Genomic DNA, 12460 nt, shown 5'->3' with positions numbered 1-12460 from the left:
CCTATAGTTCAAGTAGGAAGGCTTCAGCAGTATGCTCCCTCTCTTGCCTTCCCCAGTGGGGCCTTGCTTCCATCCACTGCTTATTATCAGAATCCTACCTACATCCTGGTTGGGGGAGGATACTGAGTCCCTTTGATTCTCAAGTCTCTGTGTTGACTGTTCCTGTTTCTGTCTCAGGTAAGAGTGTGGTTCCACAGGTCTAATCTCCCCAACTCCCTAATGTTCCTTGCCTATTCACTTCCTCTATTAATTCTACCATCGCTGTAAGAAAGTGAAATTCAAGGGAAAGGCTTATTCCCAACCTCAGAGTTCCCTTGGTGCATGCATTCCTTCCAAGGGATACCCTGGCACTATGTAAAGCTGCTTAAGAAATCCACCTTGCTCCCACGGGGATGGTTACCACCATTAGCATACGCTGGAATTGCTTTAATGAAGTATGGCTAGATCAGAGCACAGTGGCAAGGAAAGAGGAGCAGACAAAGTAGCAGTTGCTGATTTCCAAGAGCATCTGAGGAGCTCTACACTCCTTGGTAAATTCCTGAATTAAACACTGAAGCAATCATGAGCAAAATTGTCCCTTTCCTGAACATTATCTCCTGTTTGTGCTACTTAGAGTTAAAGAGCCATTTCTTTCTAGATTATACAGCCAGAAAGCAGGGTAAAGAGGATTTGAGGTATCAACTTCAAAAGCATGCAAAAGCACTTCTTTATCAGTGATGGAGTAAAATGACACAGCCTTCTTCTGTAGCTCCAGCAGAACTCCAACCTTCATGGGTTTATCCTTGTGTAATAAAGTTTCTTGGTCCCTATGCCATGCTGACAGCTGCTTTTTGGCACCTAGCCACTCTACACACCAGGAATGCTCTGTTCTTCCTAATTTATCTCTTTTACCAATCATTTCATGAGCAACGCCAACAGCCCATCCATCACTGTTCTTGGTAATTACTTCCCAGTAGTGGCACCCAGCAGAGAAGCTCTGTGAACACATCACTTGGCTGATGCAGAATCTGTTGGGCGATGGTTTATAATCAGTTGGGTTGCTGGAGACCATCACTTTCCTGTTCTGGGCTGTGATTGCTAAGCGCTCATGTATCCTTGTGAGATCAAAAGTCACATCATCTGCCCCTAGAAGAGAGAGAGGAAACTGTTCTCACCTGCAGGCACCACAAAGGCAGAGCACACCAGTACTTACACTTTCCTAGTGAGGCCACAGCTGAGTATTTTGTCCAGTTCTGGGTCCCCCAGTTCAAGAGCAACAGGGAACTGCTGGAGAGAGTCCAGCAGAGGCTACAATGATGCTGAGGGGCCTGGGGCATCTCTGTGAGGAGGAAAGGCTGAGAGATCTGGGGCACGAGGATGGGACCAGACTCTTTTCAGTGATGCCCAGTGATAGGACAAGGGACAATGGGCACAAACTAGAACACAGAAGAATCCATTTGAACATGAGGAAAAACTTCTTTCCTGTGAAAGAAGTCTTCACTGGAGCAGGCTGCCAACACAGGTTGTGGAGTCTCCCCTAGAGAGATTCTAAACCCACCTGGACATTGTGGTCCCGGGCAACCTGCTGTGGGTGACACTGCTTTAACAGAGGGGCTGGGCTAGATATTCCCCAGAGGTCCCTCCTAAGACCCATCACAGTGGGATCAGTAAGCAGCCAGATCTCCTGCTGATGATTGTAGGTACAGTTCCCTTCATCAAATCCACAGTTTCACAGTCCCTTGGAAACTGTTACTGAAGAATCAAGCTGGCTGGCTACTTACACTGAGAGAATTGGCTTGAAATTACTGGTTCTGGATATTGAGCTGCAGGCTCTGGAGATGATGAGCAGACACTTGTCTCCTGATTTGAGACTGGAGGTGGCACTAAACAAGAAATTAAGTATTTAAGCCTTCAAAAGGTAAGTAAGAATTATTTATGCTTCTAAAGGAAAACATACATTAAATAAACTTAGCTGGAGGTTAAAGCACAAAACAGAGTTGCTGTGAGGAGGAGGACTCCATAGCAAAGTCTATACCTGATCTAAAGCTTTTTTGAACAAATTCTTTATCATGAGGGTGGTGGAACACTGGAATAGGTTGCCTCATCCCTGGAGATATTCAGAGTCAGGCTCAACAAGGCTCTAGGCAACCTGATCTAGTGGACGATGTCCCTGCTCACTGTAAGGGAGTTGGACTGGATGACCTTTGGAGGTCCCTTCCAACACAAACCATTCTTTGATTCTGTTGCTTAGATGCAGCTTTTGGTGAGAGGGATTTTTATGTCTGCCCTTAGCAAAGGCTTTGAGGTTCTATTACTCTATATTTAGGAAAACCAATAATACTTAAATGAATTGTATTTCATTCTCCATTACTGACCTGCATGTCAGTCAGTTCCTTTCTTTTGGGCTCCCATGAAAGAAGTATAAATTATTCACATTGTCTCCCAGACTGCAAGGGGTTTTGTAATAATCACACCTGATTTCTCTGAAGCTTTTGTTTTCCCCAGTTACAGCCCCGCCTGTTGCACGAATGGCATCCTGGCCTGCACGAAGAATAGTGTGGCTAGCAGGAGCAGGGAAGTCATTGTGCCCCTGCACTCAGCACTGGTTAGGCCACACCTTGAGTGCTGTGTCCAACTCTGGGCCCCTCAATTTAAGAAGGACATTGAGATTCTTGAATGTGTTCAGAAAAGGGCAACAAGGCTGGTGAGAGGCCTCGAGCACAAGCCCTACGAGGAGAGGCTGAGGGAGCTGGGATTGTTTAGCCTGGAGAAGAGGAGGCTCAGGGGAGACCTTATTGCTCTCTACAACTACCTGAAGGGTGGTTGTAGCCAGGAGGGAGTTGGTCTCTTCTCCCAGGCAACCAGCACCAGAATGAGAGGACACAGTCTCAAGCTGCATCAGGGGAAGTTTAGGCTGGAGGTGAGGAGAAAGTTCTTCACAGAGAGAGTTGTTAGCTGTTGGACTGTTCTGCTCAGGGAGGTGGTGGAGTCGCCGTCCCTGGAGGTGTTCAAGAGGGGATTGGACATGGCACTTGGTGCCATAGTCTAGTAGGCATGAGGTCTTGGGTGACAGGTTGGACTTGATGATCTTTGAGGTCTTTTCCAACCTTGATTCTATGATTCTAAGAATGGTTCTTTCATACAAATCTCTTTAGTCAAATTGCAGCCATCCAAACCCCAATACCAGTAGCTGAACTGAGGGCAGTTACATGCAGGACCCTGCTAGATCCAGCTCCTCTGAAAAAGAGATTTCAGAACAAGGAAAACTCACCTGGTAGGGACTGCCAAGTGTATTTCTCCAAAAGTAAGATCTCGAGCTTTCTCTTAAGATCTTCTACAGCACTTTTGACCACATGAAGCTTCTCATCAAGTGTAATTTTATTCACTGTTGAAGGTGAGCCTTTGTACCTGTGTCTGTCAGGTAAGTTACTCTAATAATGACATAAAAGGATCAAGGGAAAGATGTAAACAATAGCAGTTATTTCAGCTGGCATATCAGATGATACTGGAAAGCCAGAGTGGAAAACCAGCAGTCATCTCTCTAAAATCTGACTCTGTGTATTGAGAGCTTCTTTTACAGGAAGTTATCTGAGAGAACTAACCTGAAATCTTATAGTTTATTCTTAGTTTTCCCAAGAAAACTAAGAATAGAATTAGTTTTTCTTACATATATTACAATTTCCTGAAATCCACATAGCTTTCTGGGTTTAAACCGAAAGTTTTTAAATGTGTAAGAATGAGATCAAGCATAAAATCCCCTGGAAAGACAAGCCTTATTTGCTTAAATTTAAAAACCACAGAAATCTACATCTAAGCTTTATCTCCTTGTCTGCTTCTACAGTCTGTGGAGAGAAGCCTTTCGAAGGCTTAATTCATCTCCTCTGCAGGTGAGTCTCTCAAGCAGGCTAGAGACTCAGGCTCTGGAAGTCCTCATTTCTCTCCAGTGCCTTTAACAGGACTCTGACAGATATAAACACACAGCTACACAAGGTAAATCCCAATGTAGGCCCCTGGGCCTTGGCCCTGGAAGTCCACTTCTGCCTCTTGGCACCCTCACGCCCTGTAAGCCTCACTCCAAATTCCTGCTGGCTAACTGGCATCATTGGAATGATTGTTTTCAACATGCAGATAGGCTCTGTGGAATTTGAAGAGCTTTAGCTGCCTCTTTGGAGAGCCACTAACATATTTTCTCCACAAAAGTTGTTAGAAAATACCTAGTAAGTCTGTGAGTTCTGTAACTTGCATACATATGAGAATATACATATCTGAAAAAGATAACAAAGAATCTCATCTTATCCTTAGACTTGACTCAGGACTGGATTTAAGCAATGCAGTCTCCACTCCAGCTCACTGACATCCTTGGAACAAGCCTGGTTCCAAGCTGCAGCCCTGATGCCTTTTCTAAAAATTCCCCCCCCTCTGAATTTCTCACTCCACACTTTCCCTGGTAACAGCATTGTCTGTGGACTGGTACCAGTGAGAACAGTGCAGTGAGAAAATAAAAGTCCTCTATGCATGTTCAGCTACCCAAGACATTCAGTCTGAGAGTTTCTACTGCTATCCTACCACTTCATCTCTTACCATGTCCGCTTTGATGTCTAGGAGATTGTTCATGTCAACACAGAGCTGGTGAATAGTCTCTTCAGTGTTCTCTTCAGCTGCTTTTTGCTCTTGTTCAATGAACATCAGTGTGTTTCTCTCCTGTCTTTCAACATATTCTTTCATGCAACAGAAATCTTTAGTAACCTGGCTTTTGATCTGAGATGCATGTTCCTGAAAGGCAGAAGATGTGAAGTTCATTGTGTGTTGTGGAATACAAGAATCCACTGTCCCATCTAAGGTGCTCTGAGTGACCCCTGCAGACCTGAAACAGCTGCCCACATTCAAAGGAATCAAATGTATCTGATATTATCCTGCAGTACCTGCAATGAGGTTTGGGGTATGTCAAGATCTTGACTACGTTATGACCAGCAGTCTTTGCTGGACAACTTTAAAAATATCAATATTCCCTCACTTTGCATGTAAGAGTATCAGAAGCATTCAGGCTATGCCTGGGGCAGGCAGAAAAACACAGCAATGCACAACTTCAGTGGCCTTTGTGCCATCAAGACAGGAGTTCATTCAGCTGGTGCTATAGCTCATTCTCATCATTAAAAACAGAGCTCTGACAGCAACAGAAAAAAAGTTAGCTTCCTGTTCTGGGCTGGAAGGCTACACTGAGCCAGTCACATCTCCAGGTGACGGTGGAAACAGAAGCTAACTGCAGGTGATAAATGTATAGTGTGTACCTTTGCTTTACTGAGATCTTTCCTCAAGAGCTGGATGGTCTCTGTAGTAATTTCAAGTTGCTTGGAGATGTCGCATATCTTTTCCTCCTTTAAAGTAACACATAGGACCATTTATCTATATAACCTTCCAAAAGAGCATCACCAAGTTAAAGCAGCAAGATAATAAAAATTTCTACTTCATCAACATGAGTTAAGCACTGGACTGGTTGAGGAGTTGTCTAGAAAACACAATTCTGAGTGGGAATAGTCACAATGAAGTCAACATGCAACAGCCATCAACTGCATGCTCAAGTATAATTGTGAGTTTCAGCATTTTGCTCAGCTGCAGAAACTGAAGAAGACTTTTTAGACACATATGTGCTAAAATGATGAAGGTCAATAGATATTTCTCATCTCCACCAAGGTTGGGAGTTATTTTAAGCAGAGATCTAGACAATGAAGCAGTTCTATTTTGTGCCAGTCAGCTGGGTGGAGCTGTAGCACTGTACGATAACGTTATGTGTCCTTTCAGGAGGTAAATAAACCCAGGACAAAGAACAGTCCATGATTAGCTTTTCTAACTTAGCTGCTCAGTCCTCAGTGTATCAGACACCGCCAACGAACCCCAAACGCTGCCATAGCCAAATCTGCTCACGACACACGGCACTGTTGTGCTTTGCATGGGAAATGTGAAGCATCCGGGGAGGAAGAAAGAAAGGAAAGATAAAATTTTCTCAGCCCTAGCCATGCTCATTACTCCCCTTCGGGGGTTACTGCCAGTCGGAGCACCAGACTGCACCTGGAAGGTACTGCGAGGAGGAGCCCCGGGCTGTACCGAGATGGTTCAATGGGAGGAGCCCCGGAGCCTGAGGGGGGTTCACGGGGAGGTGCCCCGGGCTGCCTCTGGCCGTACCTTCTGTCCAGGTCGCCGCTCCGCCGAGCTCCAGTCGTTGCAGGCTCCGGAAGGTTTCGGTTCATCCTGTGTTTCCAACTCTTGCTCCTTGACCCACCGCGGGATTAAGTTGACCAAAATGGCCAGCTCCCGGTTGGGCTGCAGGTCCTTCAGGTCGAAGCCCTCCCGGCAGAGCGGGCAGCTGACGCGCTGCTTGCTCTTGCCGTACTGGGTGATGCAGGCCCGGCAGAAGCTGTGGCCGCAGCCCGAGAGGCGCACGGGGTCGGTGAAATGCTGCAGGCAGCAAGAGCAGCTCAGATCCACGTCGCCCAGAAGCCCCTCCAGGCCCTCAGCGGCGGCCATGTCCCGGCACGGGGCGGAGACGAGTTTCGTTTTCCTCGGGGCGCCTCCTCCCGCCGGCAGCCGGGGCGCGCCCGGAGGGGCGCTGCGGGAACTGGGGACTCTGCTCCGCTGCACCGGAATGGAGCAGTGCCCGGGACTCTGCCCCACCGCCAAGCCTGAGCCCGCAGCTCCCACAGCAGCCACAAACTGCCCAGCACCGGCCCCGCTCTTCTCCGGCTGGCGACTTGGTCCGAGGGTTGGAGTTGGCTGTAGAAACAGACCGTATCCAGAGCTCTCCGTGACCTGGCCTTGACTTCTCTTGACTCGCCAAAATGTTGCTGTCATCTGCAGGATTTTATTCTCTGAGGGAATTTCCCGGTTTTGTAAGACCTGATACAAGAGTTGCTGACACGACAGGTCCACTGCCCCATCCGGGAAAGCAAGGCAGCAGCTCGCAGAACCCCATCCGTGCCGAGTTTAAGCTCCTGGAGGGACTGGACCCTTCCGCGGTCATCTTGAGTCGCTCGTCTCATCTCAAAGTAACAGTTAACGAATGCCAAACCAGACAGGACTGACACTGTTCCTCGTACAAGTCACAAGGTGTTTTGCTTTTGATTTCAAGGGCTGCAGGATGAGGCTGTTAAAAAGATTTGCTGAAGCAGCAGGTGAGCTAGAATGAATCAGGAACACAGGGATGCAAGAAAAACTGCAGCTTGCTCAGAGCTAGGTGGTGATGAGCTGGCTGATGATCCAACACAAACAATTCATCTACACCATTTGGGGGGGAGAGCAAAAAAAAAAAAAAAAAGGAGTTAATCTCACTAATCCCTTCAAGTAATTGGCACTTCCTCATTTCTGCAGAAGCGAACTATTCCGGGTATCAGACTGCCTGCCAATAGTCAGCAAAAGGTGGAAGCCCTACCAGAAACTTAGTCTGCAGGACTTCCTCTTGATTTGCAGACTAAGACTATCTGAAAAGAAGAATTAAATCTCAGAATGAGTGGCTGCTTGGTAGAATCAGATCTATTTTCTTGGCTCTGAGGCAAGAAAAGAATGTCCTGTAGCAGCTACTGCAGATCTTCATCAGCTCCTGCACAGAATGGATGTAACCAATACCTGATCAAGAGGCCCTTGCCCTCCACTTCCAGCACTGGTCCTTATTCATTGAGTACCTTCAAGCAGGTCACTGAAGACAACACTTTTAAAACTACTTTCTACCTTTCACTGCTCAGACTATTTACACTCACTAAGTTTCATCTATTCTTTAGGATCTGAGACATTTCAACAATGTCCATCCCATACTCAAAATGTGTTTGCTGGGGCACTGCGACATTGCTTTGGGAAAAATTGGTCCTCACACGTTGGATTTGTCACTCATAAAAAAGTCAAACAGCAGAGACTGTTAAAAGCAAGGAGCTAGGAGTGTTTGTCATGAGAGCAATTCCATTACAGCATCCTCCACAATTCAAACTTGACTTTTATTTCTTACAGAAATGTAACACTGAAAAAGACATTAAACCCACTCTGCTGAAAAAAACCAAGTCCATACCTGGACAGAATCTGCAACCAGCTGGAATGTAGCTGTCCAGCTCTGCTCCTCCCTGAGAAGGACATCCAGTGACTCTAGCATGAACTGGTAGCCTAGCTCTGTCCAATAGCACACCCTGCATTTTCCTGACAGGAGAATCCATCTTTGTCTCTCATTCACTGTCTCTGTGTATTCATGGGACAGATGACCCCATTCACTGCCAGGATAAATGCCATGGGCCGGGTGGTCAGGTGTGTCCTTCAGGATGTACAGGAGTCCTTCTGTCATGAGTCCAGGGCAAGAAAAGGAGGAGCATGCCAGCCCTTCTGGGGTCAGACTTTCTCCACTCTTTTTTTTCCGTAAGACACCACTGGATGATTCAGCCCTTTCAGACTTCTCTGCTTCTCAGAAGCAGAAGCAGAGAAGGGTAGGAAGAGAGAAGGCCCTTCAGGCAAGGTTCTGCAGGGGCACAGATGACTCTGAATATCTGCGCTCCCTCATACTCATTTCTCTATTGCCACCCTTCCTGTGCCTGTGGCTGTTGAAGGAAGAAGCCCTTTGTAGCAGAGTCACTGCAGGGCCTCGAGCACCATTCCTTGTTAGCAGAAAGTGGCCAGGAGCAATGCTGAGCAGAGCCCCAGAAGTGCACTTCACCAGAACTCAAGGGCTAGTCTTAACCAGTCAAAGGCTGGGCCATGACTCCACTGAAGGCATCAATCCACTCCCTCTGCTCTCTGTCATTCTCACAGATGAACACAAATTCTCTCCCTGGGGTCACCACAGTGAGGGCAGGTTTCCTCTTCTTCACACGCACTGCCTGGGGCAAGCCAGCTTGGACTTCATATCCCTCATCCCTCTTTCCAATAAACACCTGGCCCTGTGCAAATGCATCCTAGAAGGAAAGCAGAAGGAAGCCATGATCCAGTGGACAGCACAGCTCCAGTAGACATGGTTCTGTCCTTTCACATGGAACAGGAGATGGGTGAAGGGGACATCGACTGGAGACACAGCAGGAAACACACCAGAGATATATTTTTATACTTGGAGCATTCTCATTAGAAGGGGGTAGGGACCCACCCTTACAGAACTGTCTGATGGGTGTTCAGAAGGAGCAAGGAAGGATATTCTCATGGGTAGAGCAGGATATTGGGGCTGTCAAGCCTGTGTGTATTGCTCATCCTGAGGTTACAGGCACGATGGCAACAGGGCTGGCAGAGTGAGCACAAACGTTAGTTGAAAAAGACTTAGATCTTCCTCACGGCCACTGTAAGGGCTGGAGCTCCCAAAGAGCTCAGCTTCAAAGGGCCCCACTGACAAGGGAGATGAGCTTTGGAGACTGAGCCTGCTTCAGTCCTATGCAGCCACTGGAAGAGCTGGATGATAACAGACCCCTCCTCCCCACCCACTTTCACAAAGGGGCTTATGGAATAGTAAAGAACATTCCTCTTACCAGGGGATTTTTAAAGTACATCAGTTTCCTTTCTTGAGCATCCAGACAGAACCAGCGCACCTTAAAGGCCTCCTTCTGCTGCAAGGAGATGGTAGAAGTTCTTTAAAGACCAAGCCCCAAAGGGGAGTCTGGCCTGTTCAAGGCACATCCTTGGGACTACTTAAATGACTCAGAGCTTGAGTTCAGTATCATTCATCCCTGTTACAGGTGAGTCCCTGCTATGTGCAGCCCTCAGCTTCCTTCTCCCTGGGTCCATTCAATGACAATCCTTTGGGAAAGGCAGGGAAGCTTGGTTCTAGCAGTGATCAAATGATCAGGATTAAGAAAGTTGCAGCAAACATAAAATGAAAGCACTGCACAGAATGATCCCTGGGCTAGTGGTGATAATGAGGAGAGTGTTCAATCGGTGGCAACACTTTGGCCTCAGGGGTGTCCCTGGTACTGTTTTAAGAGTGCTAAATCCATCAGCTGTACTCATCCAACCACCCCCTGACCTATTAATTGCTCTGTGAAGAATTGAAGGGTCTTCTTCCAGGGCTCACTTCAGGGTGAGCACAGTTTAGGCCTCAGGAAAAGAAACCTACCATCTTTCATGCAGCATTGGGCTGAGCCAAACCCCAGCAAGTTCAGTATCGGCATTTCACCGCTGAACTTTTAGTGGGACTTTCGCTCATGGCTCACCCAGAGGAAAGCAAGGCAAGAAATGGCAATGTTCAAACAAGGCTTCAGATCTTTTCCTCCTTCAGCTGTGCCTGAAATCTCCCTCTTCTGTTCCAAGGAGCACTAGCCCAAATACATTCCCATAAAAACTGAAATCAAACCATAGGCTTCACTGTGGAGAATTTGCTCAATCTTATTTTGCTGCTTTTAAGCAGATATGACTTATGTGCTACTGAATTTAAGAGAAACAGGGAAGTAGAGGTGCCAGCATGTGATGTTCTATTCTAGCTAGAGCTGCAGTTCTGGATCTGTAGTTAGCAGATACAGCAACCCACTTGGTGTTGTGTAACAGTACTTTGCATGTCCACTGCCAGCTAATCCACCTTACATATTCTTCAAGGAAGATATTTCTTCCAAGTCTTATTTGCCACACAAAATAAAACATGGTCCCAAAACCATGACAAGCCTGGATATAACTTCTTGTATCTACCCAAAAAGCATAGAGTCAACCATCTAATTGCTTACCAGTAAACACCATGGAAGTATTAAATATTCTCCACCTGGAATAATCGTGTTTGTATATCCTTTTGGATAAGTTTGTATGCACTTACTTTTGGTCCTGTTTTCTCCATATATCCTTCTTTGACATACTTCCTTGTGATCCTGGGTATGAGCTAGGAGAACAAGAACAAACACACAAATGAAATGTGTCTCTATCAAACTTGCTTTTCTGTTCTGTTTCTGCCAAAGTGAATCACCATCAGATTTGGCTTTTAGGGTCTGGGCTTTTTTGTCTGCTCAGAAAGGGAAGTCTGAAATAAGAAGGAACATCAAGTTTTCAAAAGATTACCCTTTATAGGGACCACATGCAGACTTATAAGCCTTAAATGTTGACTGTGATCTTGCATATTAACCAGTGTGGCCTTTCCTTCTACATCTTCTGACCATTCCCAAGACCCAAGTGCTGTGGCACCTGACTCTGTCAACAGCAGTGAAGAAAGGTTTTCTCATGCTTTGTTTGCACAGATTGCTTCGAATCCTACTCAATTCTCACCTCAGGCTCAGGGACAGTTGGGAAGGTTGTTCTGAGATAGTGGTAACGTGCTGCCCGAATGGCATTGAACCAGTCAACAATCTCCTGGGAAAACAGCAAAAACCACATAAAGACAAGAATACCAAGAAGGAGTGAGTGCTGCCTCTCCAAAATGTCTTTCTCCTTCCTTGTGACCTCTTTGCAAAGATGTACTTTCTCCCCGAGGGGTAGAGAGAGTAAATGACTTGTCCCAGACACCTGGAAAACATGGAGCCTCAGGGAGGTGCCAGATGTTCTCCACATGGACAGTCACCCAAATCTGTGCATGAGGCTTTCTCAGTTATGGACGGTTTTAAACCCTTTGCACTCAGAAAGGCATGAGGACTGTGGCAAGGGAAGAAACAGAAATCTAACAATGACTCTATGACTCTAACATCTCTCAACATTCTTCTTATCACTTTTTGCTTGTAAATAATGTAGACTAAGATGTGTGTCAAGAAGGCTTCAAAGAATATAACCACAGAACTATGTAAAACCATCAGTGACCTCACAAAGATTTACAAACCTGCCCCACTGAAGCTTTAAGATTATCCAGGGTATGAAGTTGAATATATGCCCCAAGGAGCAGGAGGATGTCACTAATTTTTAGTGCCAAATTCTGTAACTTTCAGTATTCTAATAGTCATAGTGACTTCAAATAAACCCAGAAAACAGGACAGCTCTTCCAAAATACATATCAAACATGTAAGCATCTTGCTTATTCCCAAATCTCTGTGGTATTCACCTTTCCACTTTCGTGATAGACGAAAAGGTTCCTTGTTTGACCATCTGTGTTGTATGTGATCTGCAGCCCATGAGCGTGATGGATTTTCTCTGTCTGGAACATTGCATTCAGAGTCTCAATGCTGATAATGGCTTTTGGGCCTCTGGACTGTGAAATTAAAAGTATCACTGTATTAAAGTGCTCTTGGGAAAGGTCACAGAGGATAGATTAGCTGTAAGAGAACTGGATCCCTACTGAAGAAAAAGCAGAGACCTAAAATATCTGAATATTGGATATACCTCAAATGTAAAGCCTTAATTACTTGCACATAAAATCACCTACAAAGAGTGACTCCCTCTCCTTGACAGATGCTGGGTTGCTATTTGAGAGGGACACATCTGAGCTGCAAGGGGTGGGTTCTATCTCCAGCCTCTGGGTTGGAGAACAGTTAGCTATGTTCTCTCACAGAAGGAAGACATGTTGAGGATGATGCTGCATCGGTAATATAAAAGGTAACAGCTGCTAACAGATCTCTTCTTCATCTTA

The 12460-nt window shown here is 46.1% G+C and overlaps 2 protein-coding genes across 2 annotated transcripts in view; both read right to left on the bottom strand.

Annotated features, from left to right (window-relative positions):
* Positions 1-56: 56 nt before the first annotated feature.
* On the bottom strand, positions 57-8117 carry RNF135 (ring finger protein 135). Its single transcript, XM_068151043.1, has 7 exons — positions 8030-8117; positions 6160-7248; positions 5268-5354; positions 4561-4752; positions 3251-3410; positions 1761-1862; positions 57-1125 (listed from the first exon to the last, which is right to left on the bottom strand). Exons 2-7 carry the CDS (start codon positions 6823-6825, stop codon positions 590-592), a joined length of 1743 nt encoding a protein of 580 aa, XP_068007144.1. The 5' UTR covers positions 6826-7248; positions 8030-8117; the 3' UTR covers positions 57-589.
* The window catches only part of ADAP2 (ArfGAP with dual PH domains 2), a 7685-nt gene continuing 3164 nt past the window's right edge, over positions 7940-12460 (bottom strand). The window contains exons 6-10 of the mRNA XM_068151045.1: positions 11936-12082; positions 11173-11256; positions 10730-10792; positions 9459-9536; positions 7940-8900 (exon numbers count right to left, since the gene is read on the bottom strand). Coding sequence (XP_068007146.1) covers positions 8682-8900; positions 9459-9536; positions 10730-10792; positions 11173-11256; positions 11936-12082 — 591 coding nt within the window. The 3' untranslated portion in view covers positions 7940-8681. The remainder of the gene's footprint in view (positions 8901-9458; positions 9537-10729; positions 10793-11172; positions 11257-11935; positions 12083-12460) is intronic.

Source organism: Melanerpes formicivorus, unplaced genomic scaffold (assembly GCF_026170545.1).
Source record: "Melanerpes formicivorus ecotype bairdi unplaced genomic scaffold, bMelFor1.0.p_v2 SCAF_21, whole genome shotgun sequence".
Taxonomy (NCBI): domain Eukaryota; kingdom Metazoa; phylum Chordata; class Aves; order Piciformes; family Picidae; genus Melanerpes; species Melanerpes formicivorus.
This window is presented reverse-complemented; position numbering and strand designations above follow the sequence as displayed.